At 41.3% G+C, this 27,442-nt stretch overlaps 1 protein-coding gene across 9 annotated transcripts in view; it reads right to left on the bottom strand.

The window, feature by feature from the left end:
• Nucleotides 1-27,442, bottom strand: part of TCF4 (transcription factor 4) — a 382,697-nt gene that overhangs the window by 229,740 nt on the left and 125,515 nt on the right. For all 9 annotated transcript variants that reach the window (XM_010854778.1, XM_010854777.1, XM_010854776.1 and 6 more), the window contains 2 exons: nucleotides 21,550-21,611; nucleotides 18,155-18,251 (listed from right to left, as the gene is read on the bottom strand). In XM_010854778.1, coding sequence (XP_010853080.1) covers nucleotides 18,155-18,251; nucleotides 21,550-21,611 — 159 coding nt within the window. The remainder of the gene's footprint in view (nucleotides 1-18,154; nucleotides 18,252-21,549; nucleotides 21,612-27,442) is intronic.

Raw genomic sequence — 27,442 nt, 5'->3', positions numbered from 1 at the left:
CAGATGGTGTTGCAGCCATGAAATTAAAAGACACTTACTCCTTGGAAGGAAAGTTATTTCAACCTAGACAGCGTATTAAAAAGCAAAGACATTACTTTGTCAACAAAGGTCCATCTAGTCAAGGCTATGGTTTTTCCAGTAGTCATATATGGATGTGAGAATTAGACTATAAAGAAAGCTGAGTGCAGAAGAATTGATGCTTTTGAACTGTGGTGTTGGAGAAGACTCTTGGGTGTCCCTTGGACTGCAAGGAGATCCAACCAGTCAATCCTAAAGGAGATCAGTCCTGGGTGTTCATTGGAAGGAATGATGTTGAAGCTGAAACTCCAATACTTTGGCCACCTGATGCAAAGAGCTGACTCATTTGAAAAGACCCTGATGCTGAGAAAGGACAACAGAGGATGAGATAGTTGGATGGCATCACTGACTCAATGGACATGGGTTTGGGTAAACTCCGGGAGTTGGTGATGGACAGGGAGGCCTGGCGTGCTGCAGTTCAAGGGGTCATAAAGAGTTGGACATGACTGAGCGACTGAACTGAACTGAACTGAATCCATCCCCTCTCTCTGAGTATATCCAGCTATCAGATTATTATCCTGCAGTAGGATTCTGTTCTTTAGCACTCTGGGAGTGCACACAGGGCTCTCCAGGGATCTTGTTTGTCACAGGAACTGTGTTCCTAAAAAGTTGTCTTGAGTCTAATTTTCATAGTCTCGATTTAAAGGCATCCTCTGGAAAACTCCCTCTAAAGGAAATAATACCTCTCAATTTATCTTCATTGTTAATCCAAATATTCATTTAACCTTCTGCATCTACCATCAACATTTAGCTCATCTTGTCATTTTTCGTCTTAACATCAGATGTAGGTGGTGGACGCTTAGGACTTTTGTTCAGGGAATCTTAAGATTTTTGTTATTTGTTAGCCCAATAAGGTAGCCAGTTAATAATGATCAGCCAACTGCAACTTTATATCCTATTTATCACCTGGTAAACTTGGTAGATCCCACAACTGAAGAACTGAATTTGCTTCTTCCAGCAGTCATTGAAGAACTATTTGTCTTAAGGCTTCTCTCCAGAGGGCAGAATATTGACAGTAAAGACAAGGATCCACAATTACAGAAATGGCTCTCATTAATTATCCTCAACACATAAGTGAGGGAACTCAGTGGAAGATTAGGTAGAGTCAGGATTAAGCCCAAGAGTGAACGCTGCTTCACATCACACAATCCAGGTTCTTGGCTGGAGAGAGTGAAAATGTGGGCAGACGGCACACTGGCAGATCAAAACCAACAAGAAGAATCTAATGAGTGAGGATTAATACAAAGTCCCATTCTATACAAGGAAGTGGAAAACCTGTTGTAAAGCAGTTGATGTTAAAAATATTTCATAATTTGAGTGGACTGGGAGCTCAATTTCCAATCAATGCCAAAACATGAGTGTGTAAGTGAAACCTCAGGCTGCAGTAACATGAAAAACGAAAGCAGACTCACTGCTGACGAACTCGCTGCTGGATTCACCACGTGGAGAGGGAGAGACTAAGTGAAACACACCCAGAGGGCAGTGACCAAGAATACAAGGTGTGGTTAAATCTCTGTGATAATGCTGCCTGTTTCCCAGTGACACTTTGGGAGGAAGCAAGACTTATCATCATGGGAAACGTGGGGAAAGAGAAAAAAGACACAATCCCAGGTACCTTCAGAACAGAAAACTAGTATTCCAGGCTGATAGCTACAAAATTGAGAACTTTCTGAAAGTCACAGCTGTCACAGTGCAATGAACTGCCGTTGTCAGAAGTGGCTTCCCCAACGCAGGGAGCGCTGAGCGCAGACGCAGTGGAAGGAATGCCTGCTGGGGTCCATCCATTTATGCATTACCCAGCCTGTCATTGTGCCAACAACTTTCCTAGGGCTTCATCTAGAAAGATTCCTATATTGGGAAGGAAGCTGATGTAAATCTGAAAGCACACAAGGAAAGCTCTAAGTTCCACTTCTAAGAATCTGTGATGTCTTCCCAAATGGTGGGTAAATGAATGTTCTGAAACAAGGTTCAATCCAACCTGTCTTCATGGAAGAAAGAAAGAGGCAAGGGAAGGAGAGAAGAAAGGGAAGGGAGGGAGGGAGAAAGGAAGAAGAGGAGGCGGGAGAGAGGATGGGAGGGAAGAAGGAACAAAGAATTTATGAACAGCATGTTAGAGATGAATGATTAAATATAACACTGAAATGACTGTGTGATCAAATCAAGAATGACCCAGTTTTCTTAAAGATATCAAGTTTTTACGGGAGATAAAGATGAGATGGATGCATTGTCCCCTTCAACTTAAGTTCTTTAGAAAGCAAAACGATTAATTAGAAAATAGGTTCCCTTTCCCCTCTCTCTGGTAATGGATCCCTTCCCATGACTTCAACTACCAAAATATGGAAAACTGTAGGCCAAATCTGCAATCCCCACCCAGAATCACAAGTCAATTCACCCACAGATATCTCAAAAATTCATTACCTCCCAAACTGCACTTACCATCTTAATCCCCAATAACCTACTTCTCTTCTCATGAAATCCACATCTCAATGAATGATACCACCATCCCCCAGCTGCCCCAAGCCAGACATCAAGCCAAGGATGACTCCTCCCTCATCCATCAGTTACCAAGTCCAGCCACTTCCTTCCATTTAATATTGCTCAAATTCATATCCTCCTCTTCATCCTCATTGTTCCTGATTCAGTCCATTTTCTCATCATTTCCTCCTGGAATTGCTTTAATCACCTCCTGAGCAATCTCCCTGTCTGTCCCGTTGCTTCCTATTCACACTGTGGCTAGACTGAACCACAAAACCACAAATCAATCAGTTATTCCACTACTGAAAAGCAACCCTTGAATAGTTCACTACATGCTTCATTGATAATCCAGGTTCCTTCCCCTACCATTCAAAAAAGACTCTTCATTTTTTTTTGAAGTGAGGGTTCTAACCCAGTTTCCCTGTCATTGCTTCCTCTGTGGACCTTATGGAATTATGTCTCAGTCTTCGGAAGCCTCTTCATTCCGCGTTTCCCATGACATCCTCTAGCTCGTACACGCCTGCCTTTCTCTCACCTGACAATTTACTTTATACCTGGATGGTTCCAACTCATCCAGATGGCCCTATCAGCTCAGGCATTATCACTTATAATACAATAAAATTCATATTGATTCATCCAATGACCATGCCCAATGCCCTTCTCTCTTGCCTGCCTGAATCCCGGTGCCAACTAACACTGTAAAAGTTCGCTTTCCCAGCTTCCCTTGCAGCTATGAGTAAATGTCTATTAGAGATTTGAACAATAAGCTGTTAGCAAAATCTTGCTAAAGCCCACGTGTTTCTGGGGATGCTTTCCCCCTCCTCCTGAAGGAATGACATACAATTAGGTATGCATGTTACTCTAATCTCTGCCTCTCCAATTTCCTATTGTGAACTCTGACATGGTGTCTGGGGCTTAGCAGACATCTTGTGAGAAATGCAAGACGAGAGAAAAAGATGAAGGATTAAAATGAGCGTGTTAAGGAGGGCAGAAAGGAAAGATGGCAACACTGATGTTGCTGAATTCACACAGGCAACTCCCACCTCCAGACATCCTCTTAAGTGATGGAAAAAGTCATCTTTGTTTGACTAACCTACTATTATCAGGTATCCCATTAGTTGCAGCTGAACACACGCTTAACTGCTATTGCACCTCAGGGAATTCTGGCCGTGTTCCCTACAAGGGAGGCAGTGCAGGGTGGTTCAGAACAAGGGCTTTGAATCTGGGCTCTGCCTCTTACTGCACAACACAGTACAGGTACTTCCATCTCCCTGATCCTCAACTGCACCACCCCCCAAAAAAGGCAATGACAATGCCTAGGAAAGAAACAAGATTATAAGTGTAAATTATAGGTGGATGCCTGGTATACGGTAAGCACCAGGACATCTCAGCCATTATTACGAGGTAGCTGATGGTTGGTATCCCAAATATACAATCCAACAGCACTCATGCACATATTGAATAGCTCCCTAATTCTGTGACCTGACACCCATCTGAATCCTTACTTAGACTGTGGGCCATGCTGAAAGCAAGAAAAGCAGCATTCGCTCTCAGGTACCTAACAGGAGCCTGCATGACACAGATTTTCCACAAGCACTTTTTCGATGAATGAATGAATGAACCAAAGGCTAATTTGAGTGCTGCAGTTTATCATATCATTGGCTTTGAGTATAAATAAAATCTATATGGATGGTTAAAAAAATACATACACTGAGGACCATATGATTGCAGACATACTGATAACACATGAATATTATTTACCAAGAAGATGATCAACTTTTAAAGCAGTAAGATATTCTGCTTTGCTTTCACAAATATGTGACTTGCCCTTTCCCTCCCTGCTTAAGGGAGAACTTCTTCTCCATCTAAAAATCCAGAAAGCTAAGATATGAGGTGTCAAAACCACTTGCGACACAACCAAGCCAAAAACAGAATGTGGGATCGAAGTTTTATCTTCTCTACTCCATCCAACTTAGCCTCCAGAAAAAGCTCTCCCTCTGAATATTTACTTGTCAGGAAATTATAAAATGAACAGCCCTCATTGTTTTGCAGAGGGGATGATGACAGGGTGAGAGTGGGTAGCTTCTCTGGCAAATCAACAGTCTCCAAATATAGGGCTTTCCTGATGGCTCACTGGGTGAAGACTCTGCCTGCAATGCAGGAGACACAGGAGACTCGGGTTTGATTCCTGGGTCGGGAAGATCCCCTGGCAAAGGGAACGGGAATCTCATGGACAGAGGAGCCTGGCGGGTTACTTTTCAAAGAGGTACAAAGTATCAGACACAGAGCTTCTCTGGCAAATCAACAGTCCCCAAATATTAGAATGCGCCCAAACATGTTTTCTAAACCGTGTTTTGTCATCTGTAGTCAAACACACATAAAACTGTATAGGAATGCTATTTAAAGGTGACCACTAAACTAGGCTGCCTAACCACAATGACCTTGGAAAATCGCCCTTGATGTAAAAACCAGCCCTCCCTTAACTAAGATCTTTGCGTGCACCGGGGGCACTTTCTTTTTCCCTAGGGAGGAATACTCCCTCTTAGTAAGGAAAGGTGATCCGCTCTGATAAAACTTTAACAGGTGCTGAAATTTATATATTATATTACAGCCTTACAAGCCTACACTAATTATTAATTATCCACCTAAGTGTACACTGCTTTACACATCCTGCCCCTTAACTAGAGCACTCAGAAAAGCCATTGTACTTTGCCTGACTAACGGACCATATCTTGAACAGCTAAATGGCCTAGCAAATGCAAAGATTTTCCCATACGTATACTTTACAGTGTTAATGTGGATCCACTGCCTATGCAAACCAACTGTGTTTCCACGGCCACATTCTATCTTGAGGAAAGTGGGTAACTGAGGGAGGGCTAGAAATGGACAATCTCAGCAAATTAGAGCCAATTGATGAAACAGAGTCCTTAGTGTTTGCAAAGAGCACCAGTCTGCGGTTAGAATTGTAGGGGTGCTGGGTTCTCTCATTCTGCTCTGTGAACATTTCAAGAAGTCACATCGAGGCTGCTTTTTATGCTAGAGCAGGTGTGAACTTAATTCCACCCTTAAACTAGTATCAGCTCAGCTGAGAGAACAGCCGTAAATTTTTATTTCAGAACTAAATGAAACTCATGAGGGTATGGGGCAAAATCTCATTAACTATTAAAACGCCTTTTAAAAGACTCTGAGCAAGGCTGCTTTCTTTTGTTTTATTTTCATTTTGGTGTTCAAGCAATACCAGTTCAGTTCAGTTGCTCAGTCACGTCCGACTCTGCAACCCCATGGACTGCAGCACACCAGGCTTCCCGGTCCATCACCAACTCCCAGAGCCATACAGGACTTTAAAAGTAGACATATTCAGAACCACCTTCTCCTTGAGGTAACAAACAAATTCAGAGAGTTCTTCCCCCCAGAACACATCTCTGTGTTAAAGAAAAGGAAAAGGACGTTAAAGGAAAAGTGCCGTGCTCGGTCGCTTCAGTCTTATCTGACTCTTTGAGACCCCATGGACTGCAGCCCATGAGGCTCCTCTGTCCATGGGATTCTCCAAGTAAGAACACTGTAGGGCGCTGCCATGCCCCCCTGCAGGGGAACTTTCCGACCCATGGATCAAACCTGGGTCTCCTGTGTCTCCTGCAGTGCAGGCAGCTTCTTTACCACTGAGCCATCTGGGAAGCCCCAAAAGGAAAAGTAGGAGATTACCAAAAGATGGTCCAGCAAACTCCCATTCGGTAAGTCAGCTTTCCCCCTAACTAGTAAGTAGGATGGGCTTCCCAGGTGGCGCAGCAGTAAAACGTCCACCTGCCATATGCAGGAGACACACGTTCAGTCCCGCAGTTGGGAAGGCCCCCTGGAGATGGAAATGGCACCCCACTCCAGTATTCTTGCCTGCAGAGTCCCATGGGCAGAGGAGCCTGGCAGGCTACAGTCCACGGGGTCGCAAACAGTCGGACACGACTGAGCAACTGAAACAACAAGGATGCCTGCCAGAGGCTGCCCAGCTACTTACGCAGGCCGCCGAGGTATTTAAAATGTTTATGCTCACTGCATTTCAATTTCCAAATAACATTTTCAAGACCATCAGTAAGTAAAAAAAAGGCAAACTATGCAATGAAAGAAAATAAAAACACACACAATATAAAGCATGAATCTTGTCCTGCCAATCCAAGGTTTCAGGATTCCCCAAATCTGAGTATTAGGCTCATTTCCAAATACTCTGAAAGTTTTGAAGGAGACAAGGTCACCAATAAATTTTCCTCCATGATTTGGTACTGTCCAATTAAGTACCATCAGATACACATAAAGAGTTTATGCTTATATCCCAAGCAATCAGATTTGGCTACTGAATTTTTAAGAGCATGGCTTGGTCTGAATGGCCCAAGTGAGGAAGAGGCAGGAGCAATTAGTAACCCAATAATTTCAGAGACTCAGACAGCCATGCTGATACTTCAAGGCTAGAAAATCACACTTTGCGTTCAGAATGCTCTAAAATTAGCTTTTTATGTGTCCCTTTCTCTCTAATCCTTCTTTCCTTTTGTCTCCCTCTTCTCCACCAAATGTTATCAGATATTACACAGTTTCTATTTTCATTCAGCTTTTAATATGGCCCATGAGGGGGTGGCATTTAATTAATCACTTCCACATTCTGCCAAAACCCACTACGTGAGTCTCAAAGTCTGCATATTACTTTTGCCAAGCTGGTCAGACCCAATGAGCAGAAAAAGAGCCTAGAGAAAATAAAAGGAGGTGTCATGATCACTCACAGCCACTGAATTTAAGGGCCAGGTATTTTTCCTGTTTCTTCATTTAAAGCCAGAGCTCAATGAGAAATTCCATCAGAGCACTAAAGATTATGCAACATCACACAATGGAGAGTGGCAAGTTGGGAGTCAAACCAGTGTCCAGCTAAATACAAGCCTTGGTCAGCCCACCAGCCTCCACCATCCCCATATTCAGGCTGCAGCGAGATTTTCAGAGCTGTAAGAAAGCTTTCCATGTTTTATTTTCAACATCAACAATGTAACCTGCTATATTTTATACCAATTTAAAGCAAAACTCCCTTACAGTTTTTCCTATTAATCAACATGTGCAAGGAACTGGGGAGCGATCAATACACCACCGTCAGGAAGATGAGGAATGTGTGGCTGTGCCTACTCGGTGCCTAGGGACCATCTAACTCAGTCCTACTCGGTGCCTAGGGACCATTTAACTCAGTCCTACTCGGTGCCTAGGGACCATTTAACTCAGTCCTACTCGGTGCCTAGGGACCATTTAACTCAGTCCCGTCTATGCCTCATGCCTTTTGCCACGGTTGGTCCCTGGGCTTGATGTTCTGCAAGAAGAAATAAAATAAGATCCCCGTGTATCTCTTTCTACTAAAAATTCATACACACTTCCTTAGGAAGATTCAGAATGCCTGGGGAGCGAAGGGAATGAGAGAATGACAGCATACACACAGGCAACATTCTCTGCCAAGCTTCTCTGGAGAAGAATGAACTGAATTGGAAGACTATCTCCAACATATTCCCCAGAACTAGAAGGTGCATGTAATAGCGCTTCCTTGATGAAAAACGTCCTACCCAGTGGTTACTCCAAATGCAGATGACCTACAACGCAGGTGAAGAAAGCTCACCGTGTCAGCACCTTTACCCAAAATCCACACGAAGGTGCCTTCCACCTGATGCAACAATGCAACTTGAGAACATTTAAGCTGGAGAGAAAAATGGCTGGAGGCAAATATTTCCTCAAGGGGCATTATCTGAATTCAAAGAAGTTCCCAAAGAGGTACTTATTTTATAGGATTACTGGTTTTTGTGGAATGGCTGGGAAAAAAAAAAAAACTTTGTTTTGGTCTTGCTGTCTTCAGAACTGAACATGCAATACTATCTCCACCCGTTCTTGCCCTTGGTTCCAATCTCATTAGAAAGTAAAGGTGTTTCAAACTGCCATCACCCAAGACCCAAGGTCTATAGAATTTTCAATTAATTGAAGACATCAAGTGACCTTCCCTGGTGGCTCAGAGGGTAAAGAGTCTGCCTGCAGTGTGGAAGACCCGGGTTCGATCCCTGGGTCAGGAAGATCTCCTGGAGAAGGAAATGGCAACCCACTCCAGTATCCTTGCCTGGAAATGTCCATGGACAGAGGAGCCTGGCAGGCTTACAGTCCATGGGGTCACAAAGAGTGGGACACAACTGAGAGACTTCACTTGATCCTTGAAGGACCTTAAGTGACAGAGTACAAACATGCAGTTGTGCAATGGTCTAGGATAACAGCAGAGCGGTTGCTGCAAAGCACATCGCATCACTGTGTGGCTCACAATGACGCTGGGCTCAGTGTTGACCATCCTGGCCTTAGAAACGTGAAAGTTGGGGATCGTAAGAAATTCAGGCAAAGTCCCATCACCAGGAAGTGGAACGAACAGCCAGGATGAAGACTGCAGCGCCCCCGAGCCCAGCCCACTATTCCACGAGGCCTCTAAAGACGGCAGCACTTCCAACGGAGCTCCTCTGCAGCTTTGGTCCTAATGAAGATTATCATATGAACAAAGAAAATAGGCTATGGTGATTTTTTTACCATAACCCTTTTTCTTGTTTTGGCTAGGCTGGGTTTTCATCGCTGTGCAGGCTTTTCTCTAGTTGCAGCAAGCAGAGGCTCCTCTCTAGTTGCGGTGTACGGGCTTCTCATTGAGGTGGCTTCTTTTGTTGCTGGGCTCAGGATCTAGGGAGCGAGGGTTTCAGTAGCTGCGGCTCTTGGGCTCTAGAGCACAGGCTCAGGAGCTGTGGTGCACGGGCTTTGTGGCTCCACAGCACGTGGGATCGTCCTGGATCAGGGATTGAACCCACGCCTCCTGCATTGGCAGGTGGATTCTTTACCACTGAGGAAACAGGGAAGCTCTAAGGCTTACAGTATTTTTTTTTAATGAAGGTCAATAGCGCACTTAAGGTAGGCATACCACTTTCAAGGACACGAGGTTAAAAGCCTGAAGTTACTGCTGTTTCTCCTAGAGCTGAGGGGCGATGAGAGGTTTGCCGGGTGTCGGATCTTCCACCCAAGGAACCAGTCAAGGTGTCCACTATTGGCTTCTGCTGTCCCAGGCCTATTTTCAGTGGCAAGTTTAGGCAAAACTCAAAGTAATGCTTTTCCAGTGAAACACCTGAGAGAAAAACTTTGTACTAAAGGAAAACAGCCCTGTTTATTCCACATCCTGCTTTCCTTTGCTGATGGATGGTCTTTCCCCTGCCCGTGTTCTCATTAGCCTGATTCCCGCCTTGACTGTGATCAGCGGAGGTGGGAAACTTTTGGTCAAAAGTTGGATCCAGCTCTCACCACAATTTCGTGCAGTCTTGGCACATTGGCCAAGATTAAATGTCTTTTGGCTGCTCCTAATCCTCCATATTAAAGATCAACAAATACAACTATGTACATATTAAAAAAAAGAAGAAGGTTCTTTGCCCTCGGCGGCAGGATCCTGTGTGAGAGCTTCATGGCAACACGGCAGGGGGCTGGTGGGAAGTTCCCGGGCGCCTGTTTGGCAGTGGCCCAGGAGAACAATCTCTGTCACTTATAGTGACACATCCCGGGACCTTGATGCTCCAGGATGCCAAGCCCACTCTGAGTGGCTACCCCAGGGGACTGTGGGAATGGGCGCTGCCCTTGGGCTCTGCCAGAGACCACCAAGGGGACTGCAGGAAAGGCTGGAGGGTGAAGCCATAGGCGGCTGGCTGCATGACCAGGCAGCTCTGGACAGCCTGGCAGGAATTCAAGCCAGAGACCTGATAGAGAAGGCTCTGGATGATGCTGCCTGAAGCCCTTTACTCTGGCTAGTTGCTGCCTTGATCAAGAGATGAAGACAAGGAAAGCACAAGTCTTGGTGATGAAATGACCTCAACTCCTCCCCCCATCGCCGCCCCGCCTCCTTGCCCCTGTGTGCGACTCTCCTGCTGCCGTTTCCCCACCGTCTTCCTTTCAGAACTCGTTTTCCATCCCACGCCTCTTTGTCATTCTCTCTAATCTGCTGACCAGAATTCAGAGTCGAGACCCATTTTCATCTTTTGCTTCTCACAAAGAAGCTGGAGCCTTGGTTCTTTATTTTCAAAGCTGCTAAGTTGAAAATTACAGATTCTTCTCTTAAAAGAAACTAAATAAGCCCTATAAATTGGCTAAGCATCCTCAGCCCCCTTCCCTCTTGTCTCGTCCCATTGAACAGGCTGGAGAAGCAACTGTATAACTTCCCACCCCTTTCAAACTCTGCAGCTGGAGATGGCCATGGATGGAAGAAAGGCAGGGAGATCACGTAGGCGGACTCATCTTTCCCTTCTCCTTGCTGCATCTAACCCAAACCTGACTTGAGACTGTGACAGTCATTTTGAGACAATGAGGGAAAGGACAAAGAAATCACAGAGATACAAGCCTAGACTTCAATGAACCGTAAACCAAACCTAGTCATGGTCCACCATCAGACTTCTAATATGAGAGAAATTATCCATAAGCCACCATTAGTCACATTTTCCATTCCTTTCAAGAAAAGCAAGACTACGGACACAAACCGCTTTTTCCCTGAACTTGACTCTAAAATGATTTAAGAACTTTCTGTGTGAGAAATCTTTCTGTGATATGTGGAAGACATACACTTTTCTGTGAACTATAGTTTTCAATTAACGTTTTTCTGGTATCAGTTCTTCTAAAGTTTAAAAGAGCTGGGTTTGGTCCACCTAGTTGGACTATAAGAGTGTTTGATCAGCGCAGCATTGCTGTGTTACACCACAGAGCAGGCAGTCTAACGGAAAGAAAACGAGACGAACGAAAGAGGGGCAGCAATGCTTACTGACTGGACAAGAGGAAACAAGTCACCGGATCTGAGTACTGGAGGCACACAACTTCTTTCAGAGGCCTTTCAAAAAATATTGATTTTACTCATTTCCTTTTATAAATAATCTGTGGTGTGTTTCTTGAAAACTGAAATCTATGCTACTGTTAATATGGTATCTTTCATGATATTCTGGACAGTCAAGGACACAGAACTACAGAGTGAATTTCTAGACGACTGCCTTTGGTTTAGGGTTTTCTTCCTGACACAGTAACATGTAGGCTTGACTTTAATTTATGGGTTTTTCATTTAGGGCTTAGACCCAAATATCTGATTTCCTTGATTGATTCATGAATGAACCCCTTCAAGAGCCACTTATTGAGATCCTACAACTCTGTGCCAAGCACTGGCCCATACATAATACTTTTCTCCTGGTGATGTAACTTAATGAGTTATTATTTAATCCCTATTCGATCCAATCCCTTACCTACAGTTTGGAATGAGCTGAGGTAGAAAAGAAATATCCATATGAATCAGTCTCTAAAGAATTACATTTGGAAACCACATCACTAGTAAAGTTAACTTGAAGGTATCACAAAATAGAGATGAATGGATTAGACAGGACGGTAAAACATCTCTAAACATAAAATATAGTACAAGCAGAAAATGGCATACCTAAAGGACCAATGGACCATCAGATGAGAAAATCACCTCAGAGATCATCTAAAGGCTTGCTCCCCCTCCTCAGTTTAAAGGTATAAAAAAGATTTGACCTGAAGACCCACAGACAGTTGTAGCAAGAGAGTAGAAAAGCCAGTTCTCTAGCTCCTAGCCTCTAATCAAAATCAGAATTAATTATATCATTGGAGATGACACTAAAAGAGTCTTATTTGTTAACACTTCATGAAGACATTTTAAATTAACATTAAAAAAACTCCCAAACAATGCTGACAAGAAATAAGACCATTATTAAACATTTCTTCTCTCAGAAATTGCTTGCTACCACATTATCGGTCCAACAGCCAACAGACGATATCAAGATAACCTTGAGCTAAAAAGTGTCATTAAAAAGAAGAAGACGTCGAAAATGCACAGACATCCCTAACTAAAGAACTTGTAAGCAACCCACTATCACTATTAAGCTTCAGAACAATTTAAAAGTGAACTAAAATGTCCAGAGCTGACATGTACATTCACAATTTCATTTTCACAAAATTACCTAAGTATTATTTGACCTCTGGCACTTCAAACATCAAATAATTGCCATTTTTGTCCAGGTTTTGTTATTTTCAAATATTTACATTCCAGCCTGGGAAGGAAAAAACACACTGAACCAAGAGGTCAAGTAAAATCTTACCCATGCTTTTAAAAAACTATGTTTCTTTGTGGTCATTCTTTTCTTTTGTACTTAAAAGTTTTCAAAACCGTTTTCCTCCTAAGAGCCTCTTCATTGGGTATTTCCAGTTTTACAATGAAAAGAAAAACTCCCTCTATTAACATGTACTCACATTCTCCGTTTTACAAGAAGACTGTGCCACTGGCCTCTGCCACTGGGATTTGAAAGTGCTCACAACACTTCACCTTTATGCTGGGCTAAACTCAGGGTAGCCATAAACACTCTGAAGTAATACAAACCTAAATATTCCTGCTCAGCAAATGGAGCGGTGGAAGTGAATTCTAATGAGCCGGCAGCTGTCACAATATGACCACAGTAACCAAATCAAAATATCAACCGCTAACCCAGATGAGACTCAAAGGTCATCCTGTAAGCCAGCAGCTCTCTGCAGTTCTGCCTGAACCACGATCTAATCCTGCAGTAAAATGTTCCACTGAGCTAGTTCAGAAACCAGTTACTCTACAGCGGGAAATTATTTCGTGCACTGGTGGAGTACCATGAGTGGGACAAGAACCAAATACCGCAATAAGGAAACCGAACCATTCACAAGAGGACATGTAAAAACACAGCCACTGATGTTGAACTAAGCTGCACCCAACCATACCCAAGTATCACTTTTCACATCCTTCAGTTACCACTGCATGTCTATGACCGCACTGGCATCTTGCTCACTCAAACAATCTGGCTTTCAATTAAAGCTCTGGAACAAAAGAAGGAAAACGTATACTTAGGTCCTTCCTCAGATCAAAAAGTTGTGGCTAGAAAATATATTCTTCCATTGTAAAAAAAAAAAAAATTTTTTTTTGGACAATTATCTGCAAAAGTTTTAATGTTTGGCAAACACAAGAAACAAACGAGAACGATTTTGTTTCCAAAATCCATAGCCTTTGCATATAGTTCTTGCCAGGATTTTCCAACTATTCCTTAACATATAATCCTCTTGAAAACACAAGGCTCAGCGCCATGGTCCCTTTGACCCATTAGCGTATTCTGAAAGCTACCCACTGACCACTGTAAAGGTTTAATCAAACTGTTTAATTACTGTAGTGAACAAGTTTCCAACAGATCAAGTGTACATTATTATCATTAATGATCATACATTGTCACAAAGAAGTGATTAGTTCTCTTCAGATACAGAACAGGGCAGTGAATTTCAAACAAGTAAAAATGCAAACTAGCTTGCTTGTCTCTACCCAAAGAAAACAGTAAGTGAGGACTCAGGAAGTGTCAAGTAAGAGTCTACTACACAAATATTGAACCATGATGTTGTACACCTAAAACAAATATATGTCAATTATATCTCAATAAAAATTTTTTTTAATTTAAAAAGAGAACTGTATGAAATGGCCAAGGCAGGCTGGCAGCTAGATGATGCACTGCTGAAATCTCTCAATTCCTCCAGACTCCCCCACACTAAAAGAAAGACAAAAGGCCATGCACACTTATTTTTTAAAACAACAAATTTGGGGCCTGCTTTTTTTTGTTTCTTTTAGTTATGTTTTTCTTTAAAGGATTTACACAATATCAACTTCCAAAACTCTGTGTGGCAACTTTAAACATAGACAGCAATGGAGGGAAGAGTGCACCCTGACAAACCAAGTGTCATTATTAATTCTTCTGGCACAATAGCTGCATGTGTGTGCACATGAACATGTGCTCGCATGCAAGTGCACTCGTGTCCATTTGTTTATTTTTAGTTTAGGCATTCAAACAATCAAGTAAGGCACTGTATTCAGATATGCAAGCTTATTTCTAAAGGAGGTAAATTAACGTAGACACTACTATTCTTATAAGTCATGTACCATTTTGCATAAATTTGAGATACACAAATAAATTAAGTTTTTGTATTTTGGTGCCAGAGGTATTAGATTACAAAAATGAACATTTATGCAAAATCATTCACGTGAAGTCAAAGAGTTCAGACTTTTAATTAAGCGTTTTGTTACCTTAAGAGTTTATAAGCAAATGTTAGCAATGCCTGCATCATTTCTTCAAAATACTGTACTGCCATAAGAACCAAATGTAGAATAATAAGTCACTACCCAAAGAAAAGAGTGTCTCAGTATTTTTTTATTTCTCTGCAATAAAATAAAACCTCACTAAGTGAACAGTTTACCAAAAAGAAATAGGTCATCTGCAGTTAATAACTCTTTCCCGTAAAATTAGTGTCACTTATTTCTGTAGCAGACGCCTAATTCAGTCACAGACTTGATTGATTTGACAATAAAGAATCTGGTCCAATAAAGTGGCTGATTTATTTCCGATACTATAGCTTTTACCCTAATGTGACACCAGAGCAGAACGAAATCTTTGACATGTAAAGAAATCCTTTACAGTTTTTCATGAAAACCAAAGCTTCTGAAAGTGGATATTGGATTGTTGTCCAAAACTTAAAAGTCTAATATCTTCTTTTGGTAAAACGAAAACTTCCACAAACACCGTAACCCAGAATATGGATTTGGACACAAAGAGTAGTTTAGAATATACCATATACTCTGTAAATTCAAATTTCTGGCTATACTCATAGGTCTTATTTCATCTTTGTCTTCATTTGTAAATTGGTTGTCTTTAATTTTTTGAAAACAATCTAGCTTCTCTTTGTAAAGGTACAGCAAAGCACCAAGCATGGCTCATTGCAAAAGTGGTTTCATTTTAAATCAACAGCAGCTTGGGCAACATCAATGAGCATCTTTGTTCCCTGAGTCTAGCCCTGAGATACTCAAGCCAATCAAGAAGGCATTTGGGATGTGAGAAATTATCAGGAGGTGGGGGGGTTAATGCAGCATCCTAGCGAGTTCTCTAAAAATATTTTTAATTCCTTTCCAAAGTAAAAACGCGAGGTATTTCATAATAGTTTAAACGCCTTTTTCTCTCTTCTTTTATTTTTTTGCACACTGAGCCATGCCCTCTCACTCTGAGGGCAACTTCCCTGACCCTAGTCTGACACTGCACCGTTAATGTCAGATAAACCATTTAGCCCAAGCACAATTCTTTTCTGTGCAAAAATCTGCTTGAGGTGGAAAATGTAGCAGTTTGTAAACAATAAAGAGCCATGTTTCAGACCAGACAGCTTATCTAACAGAGAAGTCCTTTCATGGGGAACAGTGGGTGGGAGCCTCCGGACACAGCAGCATTTCCTACCACAATGCAGGAGACTGTCCTGGCCTCCATATTTAGGGGTTTAATGGGAAGGAGGGCAGACGGAGTAAAAGAACACAGCTGACATGGACTTTAAGCTTAAACAACAACTAAGTGAAAAGAGTCAGCTCTCAGAGCTCCGGCTGTAGACGCTCGGCCCACTTATATTTTAAATACTATTTGAACTGAAAAAAAAAATAAAACGAATTTGGTTTGTAAAACAGCTGCCCAAGAGGACACACAAACAAGAATGATTCTTTGCTATCTTCATGTTGCTTGGTGTCTTCTGTAATATTAATTTATCAACTTGTTCTTTAGGAAAACATTTTTTCATGGACATTATATAAACTTCTAAATATGAGTAGTAATTTATTTATCACATTTTATCCTCATCGGAGGATAGTTTTAGAATTCTTCAGGACAATTCTCTAATATACTCTTTCGGTGTTACTTTTCAAGATGATTATTTTCAAGTTAATCTTTTACTTTATGAAGTTGGATAAGGATAAATAGAGAAGGGATGGTGTTAGAATTTAAAATTACTGCTACTGTCATTGAAGAATGTAAAGCTGTTCTTTCAAATCTAAGGTGACAAACATATCTCGTCACCTGCATCTGCCTATCCTGGAAACAGGAAACACTGCATCTCATGACTCATTTTAAAAAGCTAGGATTCTTGCTTCAGCTACAGAGTTAAAACATAAAAGTTACTATTTTAAATTAAAAAAAAAAAAGTAAGAAAATATAAGAACAACCCATGGTCAGATACAGCTTTGAGATCCTGATTCTCAAAGTTGGGATGACACTTAATCACCCATTAAAAATAAATTCCTAGTATTTCTCTGCTTTGACTACTGTGCATTTAATACCTGAAGTCCCTGTAGATGGATTTGATGGTGATTTCTGAAAAGATGACTCACACTCAAGAATGATCTACACCTTAAATAACAAGTATAGGGATGAATTGAGAGAGGAGCATTGAAACATACAGTCTATCACATGTAAAATTAAATAGCCAGTGGAAGTTTGCTGTATGACGCAGGGAGCTCAAACCCAATGCTCTGTGACAACCCAGAGGGGTGGGATGCGGTGGGAGGTGGGAGGAAGGTTAAAAGAGGAAGGGGATGTATGTATACCTACGGCTGATTCATGCTGATATGTGACAGAAACCAACACGATATCATAAAGCAAGTATCCTCCAATTAAAAATAAATTTAAAAAATTATAAATAACAGAACAAAGTTAACATTAATTTACAAAAAGAAGTATAGTGACCAAGGCTTAAAAATTAGGACATTCCTCAGAAGCATCTGCAATTATGGTTTCAAAATGATATGTGTGTGGCTGCATGTCTTCCTTGGAGTATAGTCCAACAGCTTCTGCCAAGAAATTTAACCTCATTTATTGATGGATTCGCAACAGGATTTGGCCAAGTTGAGACATTTACTAATATTGTTAAAGCTCACATTTATTAGAACAAAGATCTTTTTTTCCCAATCAAAACTAAAGTAATCAGCTATTGGGACCCTTTTAAGTCATTATAAATTGTCTTTTCATTGCTCAAGATACTGCGGTTTTGTGTTTTTTTTTTGTTTTTTTTTAATCCCTATAGGTAGTCAAAGCAGAAAAAAATATGCTAAGAATTCCAATAGAAAAGACATGCTGGAAACACAAAGGCTGTCAAAGGACACGTATGTCAGTTCATGAAGCAGGATGGGGATCTCCTAGATCATTAGCACTAAAGTTCACACCGTGGTGAATACACAACCAGACTTTACAATTCAACGTGAACATGCTACTTTGATTTAAGCACACTAAACCTATTAATACAGGAACTTCCATGACCCCTTTCATAAAAGTTCACGCTAACGCAGATTTTATCTCATTGCCAACTGAAAGACTCAATGATACTTCTTACTTTAAATATTCACAACTTTCACTTCATCAGCCTTAACCCTGGGAAACTACTGCCGCAACAGTGAAATTGGGAGAAGTGCTTTACATCTAAGGAACACAAAGTTTTCACGTAGATTCAGTATCACTGAAATTAGGTAATTCCACACACTTGTAAAACTTAGTCCTGTATGCGCTATTACCAAGCAAAGATCATCAATATTTTTCTGTAATTTAAAATTACTATAGTGAACTAGCTAAATATCTTAAGTTCTTAAAAACAGAATCTCTGTCTGGGCTTGTATTCTACCTTTGATGGTAAAACATAAGCATTCCAAAAACTCATGTTAATTTAAAATTAGTCTTACTTTGTATTCTGGAATTGACAAAAGGTGGAGAGAGATTGTCATGTGACCCAAGGTCCCTGCTGGTCATGTGGTCATAGGGAGTCCCATCTCCATAGTTCTGTAAATAAAATAACAGATAAGTTTAAATTTGCCATGAATCAATCAGCACGGAAGTCTGACTACTGACATCTCTCTGAACCAAAGAAATTGGAGCCCACCATTCTCACCCCAGCACCTTATTATAGGAAAGCTGCATCTTCACAGGTACAGTGCATAAGAAGGGCTCTAAAGTTTGCAGAGTTCACATTTTCCCCGAAATCATAGTGAAGCTGGGGGAATAATAATAATGGAGCCAATTGCACCAAGTTATTACAAGCAAATGAAATAATGCAAGTAAAACACCTGAGACGTATAAAATATATTGTAAATCGTAATTATTATTTTGATAAGCCCACATTATTTTTTAAAAAAGAGAGCAAAATGTGCTATGGGAAAGTTACTCATAACCTGCAACAAACTGCCTTTGGAAGGCAAAGGTAGGACCTTGTAAACAGCAGCATTTGGTTTTATGAAATTGAAATTTCAATGTTTTGTTATAGACGTTATTGTGGTTGTAAAAGAATTGGATCATTCCATAAGCAACCAGCTACACAAAAACGTTAAAATGATTACAACAGGACTACAAATGAATATCAGAATTTAAGCATAAATTCTGGATTTGGACAAGTATGCCACAAAAAAACAGTTTTAAAGCAGATGGTAATCTTTGGAAATTTCTAATTACTATGATCATCTCATGGTTTAAAGGGGAATTTTAAATTAAAATAAGGTTTTTAAACTGCTCAGTCACTTGCTTTTAATGGAGGAGTTAGATAACATACAGGAAAGAGTTAAAATCATCTAAATGACAGAGTTCAAATTTTAGGTTACTGGAGGAGCCTGGAAGGCTGCAGTCCATGGGGTCGCTGAGGGTCGGACACGACTGAGCGACTTCACTTTCACTTTTCACTTTCATGCATTGGAGAAGGAAATGGCAACCCACTCCAGTGTTCTCGCCTGGAGAATCCCAGGGATGGCGGAGCCTGGTGGGCTGTCGTCTCTGGGGTCGCACAGAGTCGGACACGACTGAAGTGACTTAGCAGCAGCAGCAGCAAGGTACATAAAGTGACCAGAAAGGAAAAAAAGAGTCATGCTGCTCAGCTGGTTGCACTGTCCATAAAGACTAAGTCAAATTTACTCAGAGGTATCAGTTGGTATGTTAGCCAAAGGGCAGAATCTGCCCACATGAAAAGGACAGATACTGTATGAAAAATGAAAACGCACATCCCTTCACTAAAGAAGCGACAGAAACCTTAAGGTTCCAAACTACCCCGTTTTCAACCGCCTTTCCTCGGCTATAAAAAGATTAACTTGAACGATACTGTGATGGGATGTTGCCAGTACATCAGGGCATAAAAGGATGTCACATTTTAAACATATATCATTGCTCTTACACTCACTTGTTCTATACCAGACACTGCATAATACTAATTATCATTTATTAAGTATGCTCACCCTACAGAGTTATTAAGAGCTTAATATACATTATCTAATTTAAACGCCAGCACAGTGTTTCAAGATGACTGGAAATATCACCACTTGAAGATGAGAAAAAAGAGACACCTGCCCCCTGGCTGTCCCATACAAGCCAGCCACAATAAGCTGTCTCATGCCAGCTCGCTGCATTTAGAAAATACAAATTACAAAATATTGAGTCAAAGTTATCCACCAATGAATTCCCTGGAGAAAAAAAAAAGGCCAGACGATTCATGAAAACCAAATAAGAGTCAGGACAATCCTAATGATCCTCCCTCTCTGAAGAACGACTGAAAGAGCTATGTGTTCTATTAAAATGAGAAAGCAGAAGACATTAAGTTCATGAGAATGAACTCAACAAGCGAGGGACATTCTGTCGTCTCCTACACTTGCTGTCAGGGGAATGGATTGATTTCTGCAAGTGAAGACTGTAATGTGAGGAGGAGGAAAGACTTCCTCAACCCATCCATATAATGTGGGAGAATCTGAAACTCGACAGCTGGTGCAAAGTCTCAGCGAAGTTCCTGGTAAGCCGAGAGCCCTGGCTGTACCCTGAGACCAGAGCATGAGCCCCAAGGCCAAAGAACAGGTGGAAATGCCCAACACGGCTTGCAGAGACGGCCTCCTTTGGACAGCTTGATTACCTTCCTTACCTCTTACGCCAAAACACAGACCACCCTCCACCCCAAATGTGTGTGAACACTTACAGTAAAATGTGTCCCCGCTCCCCGGCCCTGCAGAACGTTTCATCTATCTATACAGCTGCTTGGGGGAGGGCCAGCTGTTTTGTGTGGTCTATGTCTACTTTTAATCTGCAGTTATATGTATTGTTATAAAAACTGGGAGGGATTTCAGAAGGCCTAGCGATGACTCCATTAAAGACAGATTATATACATAAAATCGTTCACATTTGAGTTAGAAGGAACAGGAAAGATCCTCTGGTTCAACTTCTTCATTTTACAAAGTAGCAGTCTGAGGCCCAAGGAAGTGAAATGACACACCCAAGGTCATACACGTACAAACACACGCATGGCCTAACCACCCTACTCACACCCTACTCACACCCCATGCCATGGTCTTCACATGACACCCTAACAACCAAAAGCCTTGGACAGGAGTAGCAAAAATCTGCAAGCGAATAAGACATGTGCAGTTAAGTACAAGCAACTTCTTTTCCAAATGACTTTGCGCCATGGTGTGTAAAATACAAGACTGACTTAAGGAACACTGACAAATGAGCAAGTCTGAAGAATAAGACTTCGTCTAAATCAGATCGTATCCGTTTACTTTGAAGTTTAAGGATTTGGGGTTGTGTGTGTTTTAAAAATAAAAGCTACTTTCAAAAAAAAAAATTAAATGAATGAACCCACTGGTGACCAAAGGCACTACTGGTGGTGGGACAATCACGTGTTTACAAAGTGGAACCGACACAGACTTATTATGCAGATGATACTGGAAGCTGCAACTGCACAGGATGTCTTCAGAATTATTCAGTGACCTATTTACACCAATATATTACAGGGATACTAGGAATTTTTTTTTAAGTTGCACCACCTACAAAAAATAGCTTTCTGTTAACACTGGATCAGTAACTGGCAAAGCAAGGCCAAATGTTTAATGAAGGGGTTGTCTTCTGGTTAGCCAAAGTAGAAGGGGTGTCAAAGTCAATAATAACACCCAATAAGAGCATGAAAAAAATGCCAAACAGAAGCTGATCCTCATTAAACTCAGTCCGCATATATAGCCATGCAGATGTGTGTCAGGGAGAAAAAACTCACCCTCAGTTTGTCAATTTACATATTAGGATGTCTGCTTGTGGGGAAAAGATTAGATATACTTACCCTGGACGGGCTTGGATGTCCTCCACTCCCCCAGGACCCTGAGCTACTTCTGTCTTCTACATCTAGGGACAAGAGAAAAATTCTTTAGGCTTTCTTGCAATAATTCTTTCTTTTTGTATATGCACTTTCAAATTAATGTTTCAAATTAATCTCCTGTTGCCTTTAATTAAGAATCAGGCACGAGGCTACCATGATGATAGTAGCTTCTGACCCAACTACTTAAATTAACTCATTTAAATTCACAGCAGAAACGAACTGGACCCTCAGGAACCAGAGGTATGAACATAAAAATTACTTCCATCCTTCACAATGTTTCATAGCCTCAACTTTTATCAACCTGAAATTGCACTTAAAATCTTACTAAAATCTTTTGGACAGGTTAAGTTAAAACTACACTAACACAACCTTAATATTCACACACACACAAAAGTTAAATCAGGTAAATATCCATACTATTAATATTATTAATATTAGCGGCACACCTGCCATAACGCTCCTAGACACTTTCGGTCCTCTTACCGGCTCAGACAAGCCGCTCGAGGCCTACCCACCAGAGGACAGACGTGCAGGAAAACACGTAAGATGAAAAAGGACATTAACAGTCTATTTCCACCAGGACATCACAAGGCTATCAAGAGACTTTTTAAGTTTCTTAGGACCACACCATCTTAGTCTTTTTTTTTTTTTTTTTTTAATAGGCACAACACTTGGCCTACAGTCCTTAATCTGGACAATGAGATGTGGACACGAAAGTTGTTAAAGCAATGTTTTATTTTGACAAATTATGGCGAAATGACCTATGTGAACTCCCAGAAGGCTGGGATTCTCTAGGCCCTGTACCAGCGAAGTTCTAACGCTGACCAAATTCGAGATGCTTCTTCAGCGCTTCAGGTGCAAATACGAAGGAAGGGGAGTCTGATGGCTAAGTTCCCACGTTCACTGCTCAGAACATAAAAGTGCGCGCAAGATCAGTCACTCTAAATTTAGAAATGGCTTTGAGATTTTTGATGAAAGGCCCTTTCTGAGGATAAAAGTTTCACTGTTCTATTATCTTGATCGTGGTGGGTAACAGACGGCCATCACAAGCTTCCTCTGACAGGACTGGAGGAGGAGATGTGAAACTTCGGCTCAGGAGATGTACTCCCATGACCATGTTTTCTAACATTTCAGTAATACTGTTTCTTAATGCACTACTGTCCTTCCCTTAATTACTCCTATTTTATTATCAGCAGAAGTGATCATAGTATAATTAACTGACTTATTTGGGGATCCAGTAGAGGACATGGTGTTTTAGAACATTAAGAGAGGGACTAGAAACAGCAATCAACAACCAGGACCACTAAGCGTGAAATCTTTTTTGACAAATATCGTTTCAGTTACTTTGGAAAGTTCTTCCAAAGAGAATGCAAATGCAAAAGCTATCCCCTGCAGATAGCTAAAATCGGTGCCTGCATGGGACTTCCCTGATAGTCCAGTGCTTAAGACTGCACTTCCACTGTAGAAGGCAAGGACTGGATCCTTGGTCAGGGAACTAAGATCCCGCATGCTGCATGTTGCAGACAAAAATAGAAAAGAAAATGAAATTTAAAAAAATTTTTCAATAATCAGTGGCTGTGAGCTTTAAGAGATGTCATGCAAGCTCTGAAAAGGAAGTCTGGAGAAAAGGTACAATACTTTCCCCAAATTTGCTGTTTAACAACCCAAGCTCCTAGCCCATCTACTGTGAAACTGGGGGACGTATATAGAAAAGGGACTTGAACTCTGGGGACTGTCACACAAGTAAGTTTTGTAGCCTGCCTGGTTCTCGTCATCCTTAACACCAAATCAAATTTGTTTTCACACACACACACATACACAAAGACATAAGTGACAAAACCTATCAACCAGAAGTCTGCACATCTTGACTTCCTTCTCACCTGAAACAGCCAACCTGGATTAATTTGAGAGGTTTTCCTCTTAAACTTGGCCCCAAAAGTAATGAAGGAACAGCAGTGAATCTCTACGTCTACCATAAGATTCTGTTTTATTTGGACCCATTTTATCCATTTTCAAAAAGGATTTCAAACATGAAAGGAAGGCAGAGACAAGCAGGAAAGGGAAGCATAGTACTTCCCGGTCAGTAGTTTTGCCCTAGGGGTGATTATGATCCCCAGAGGGCATTTGGCAATGTCTGGAGACATTTTCCGTTGTCACAACTTGGCAGGGCATGGAGGCGGGGCAGAGCTAGTGGCATCAAGTGGTTAGAGGCCAGGGACGTTGCTAAATGTTTTGTGCATGTCAGAATACCCGCACAACACAAAATACCCTGGTCTCAAATGTCAACTGTGCCAAGGTTGAGAAGTCCTCTTCTAAAGGACAAATTCTATTAAAGAGCAAAAAGGAAGAATCGAGCTGGAAAAAAAAAAGACGTACTAGAATTCGATTTATAATGAATACAGTCTCTTACTAAATACACAGTGAAGTTATCTGAGCCCAGATTTAAGCCAGAGTGTTTCAAGAGATGTTCCTATACATCTTCTGTCCACAGAATAAAGGGAAAATGATGGTCAACCATGCAGGCTGCTAATTAGCAGGCAAATAAAACACATCAAAACTTGAGTATTCCCAACTGGGCAATTTCAAAAGCGAGCAATCCACTAATTAAAAATGCTGGAAGTCTAGCTTTTTCAAAACAGGTTAAATACTGGCTGGTTTCCTTCACAAATAGATTCCCACCCAATCAAATCTGACTGCTCTTTTCCCATTCTTTCCCATTTCCATCCTCTTCGTTTCCTGATCTCACGCTGCTGTATCTTCTTTTGTCTTCCTTCCTCTTATTGCTCTTTTTAACAGGCTTTTCCTTCAGTGGCCTCCTGCAAATTGAGAAGGTAAGGACACCTCTCTTGCCCTCCAAGACTTAACAGAACAACTGTATGACTTCTGATATTTTTTATTTGAAAGAATACCTGTACAACGGGTGCTCCTTGATCCAGGGCAAGAAGATTCAAAGCTATAGCATGCACTGAATGTAAACATGTTATTTTTAAGACATTTGTTTCCATCTTCCCTCCCACTGAGCTTCATCAGACCTGCCAGTAAGTCAGCAAGCATTTCCTCAACAAGGATCTCAGTCCATCTCAAAGTGTGCCTGAGGACTGCCTATGTCCAATCACCTGGTGTGCTCATTTCAAAATTAGCATCCTGGGGTCCACTGCAGACCTACTGATCCTGGATCTTTGAAGGTGGGGCCAAGAAAACTGTCTTTAACAAGGTTTTCAGGTAATTTTCGTGTACACAGGAGCTTTGAGAACCACCAACCTCCTCCACTGGAAACACAAGACAGATGCATGCCCTACCCCGCCACCCACTGCCTAACTCACATCCCGTCCTAAAATCCTTGCCCAGGTGGACGGTTTCTGCAGCATTCAGTCCACATTCCCGGCGCATCTACACCCAGACTCACTCTCTATGTAAACCTTGCACATGGCCTACACGTGGCCATCCCCTGCTCCTAGTGGTGTACCTGGGCACCGCACACACTTCCTACCTCCAGGTATTTGTACCCACTATTCCTTCTGCCTGAGCTATTTTTTATCTCTCAAAAAAATAATACTAGTTAGTATTTTGTGAACTTAAATATGCCAGACACTGTGCCAAGCACTTCAATACACTACCAGTATCTCCATTTTATCTTGGAGGAGACTGAGGCTTAGACGGGACAGAAAACCCTCCCAATGTGACAGCAGATGGCAGAGCTGGCAGACACAGGACCTGACCACGTTCAAGTCAGGAACATTCTCCACCACGGTCAAGGTCTCCCCGATAAGCAGCTCAGGTCTCTCTACAACCAGCTCGACCATAACCGCCAGTCCCTTCTTCCCATGGATGTATTTACTTTTGGAGTTTATATCCACTCTCGTGTCCACAAAAAGATTATAGAATGAATACAACACAAATATATAAACCCGGGTCTCATGCACTGCAAACAGATTCTTTACCATCTGAGCCACCAGGGAAGCCCCAGTCTTGTGTCCACAGAAGATTACTGAATGTATACAACACAAATACATAAAAAGAAATATTTGAAGACATCAGAGAGGCTGGAAAATAAAAACAGGAGAACAATTGGGCCATATGTATGATGAGCTTATCAAAAATGTACACTGTGGGAGTTTCCTGGTGGTCCAGTGGCCAAGACTTTGTGCTCCCAATTCAGGGGACCCAGGTTTGATCCCTGGTCGGAGACCCAGATCCCACATACCACATCTCGCAACCAAGAGTTCAGATGTCGTAACTAAAGATCCTACGTGTCACAACTAGGACCCAGTGCAGCCAAACAGATAAGTATTTTAAAACAAAAACAAAAAACTTTAAACATACACTGTGATGGATGAGATATTTGTGAGAGAGGGGTCAAAATTCTAGTGGGCAAAGAGTAAAACAAGATTCATAGCCTTGGATAAAAATACCCAAACTGTTCAGGAAAATCATTAAGGGAACACAGTTACAAATGAAAAACTGCCCAAGATAGAAGCTGCGTGAATACTGAGTTCTCATGTCCCCCTTGTTCCTGCATGAATACTGAGTTCTCATGTCCCCCTTGTTCTGCTGTCACTCTCTATCCAAGATGGGACACGTAAGAGAAAGATAACCACCTGGGCAGAAGGAGGCAAAGGAAAAAAAAAAGTGGAAGATAGCAATTATTCTTCCGAAAGACTGACGTGGGCTCAATTGTTTCTAATTTCTTTTACCCTAGACAAGGACAGGCTGAGTAATGTCCACGGTTTTGACAGTTGCTTTAGGAGGCAATCTGACCATCTACAAATTGTGATTTTACTTGAGTAGTTCTGCATAAGCCCCCTCTAAAATGCCTGACATTTCAACACTAAAACACAAAAGCAAAGCGTGGGTAGAATGAGGATCAAACGCTCCTTTTAGAGAAAAGATACACAGAGATGAATTTTAATTTTCATGATTTCCCATCCATACTCATTGGTTATTCAAATCTCCACTTTATGTGGACAGTGAGATCAAAACTATCCATAGACTGGACCAATGTCCGAAAGCACAGAGCTGGAAAAAAGACCTAGATTTCAGCCACAGACTGCGTTAACCAGCTCTACGGCCTGAGCCAGTCACCGGACTCTCTGAACTCATTGTTGTCAACTGTAAAATAAGTAGTTTTGATTTCCATTCTTAGAAATAGGGCAGCCTAGTATACTGGAACAACTCTGCCACAAAACACTAAGTGCAGTAAATCAGAGAAAAGACAAATATCATGTGATGGGGCTTGTACGTGGAATCTAGAAAGTGGATACAAATAAATGTATTCACAAAACAGGAACAGACTGAGAGACACAGAGAACAAACTTATAGTTTCCAAAGGGGAAGGTGGGAGAGGAATAAACTAGGAGTTTGGAATTAATATACACACTACTATATATATAAAATGTGTTTCCTAGGTGGCTCAATGGAAAAGAATCCACCTGAAATGCAGGAGACATGGGTTAGATCACTGATGGGGGAAGATGCCCTGGAGAAAGAAATGGCAACCCACTCCAGTATTCTTGCCTGGGAAATTCCATGAACAGAGTAGCCTGGTGGGCTATACAGTCCACAGGGTCAAAAAAGAGTCAGATATGACTTAGCAAGTAAACAACAACAACAAAAACTGTAAAACAGATAACCAACAAGGACCTAGCACAGGGAAGTATACACAGTATCTTCTAAGAATCTAAAAAGGAATACACACACACACACACACACACACAAATGTATAAGTGAACTACTCTGCTGTACTCTGAAACCAACACAACACTGTGGATCAACTATATTTCAACAAAAACTTATAAGTCAATAAATACTCATGGCTTTTTAAAAAAATCACTAAAAAATGATGGATTAAAAATTTTTA

The sequence above is a fragment of the Bison bison genome, unplaced genomic scaffold, assembly GCF_000754665.1.
Source record: "Bison bison bison isolate TAMUID 2011002044 unplaced genomic scaffold, Bison_UMD1.0 scf7180017864349, whole genome shotgun sequence".
Lineage (NCBI taxonomy): Eukaryota > Metazoa > Chordata > Mammalia > Artiodactyla > Bovidae > Bison > Bison bison.
The sequence above is the reverse complement of the archived record's forward strand: the minus strand, read 5'-3'. Positions and strand labels throughout refer to the sequence as shown.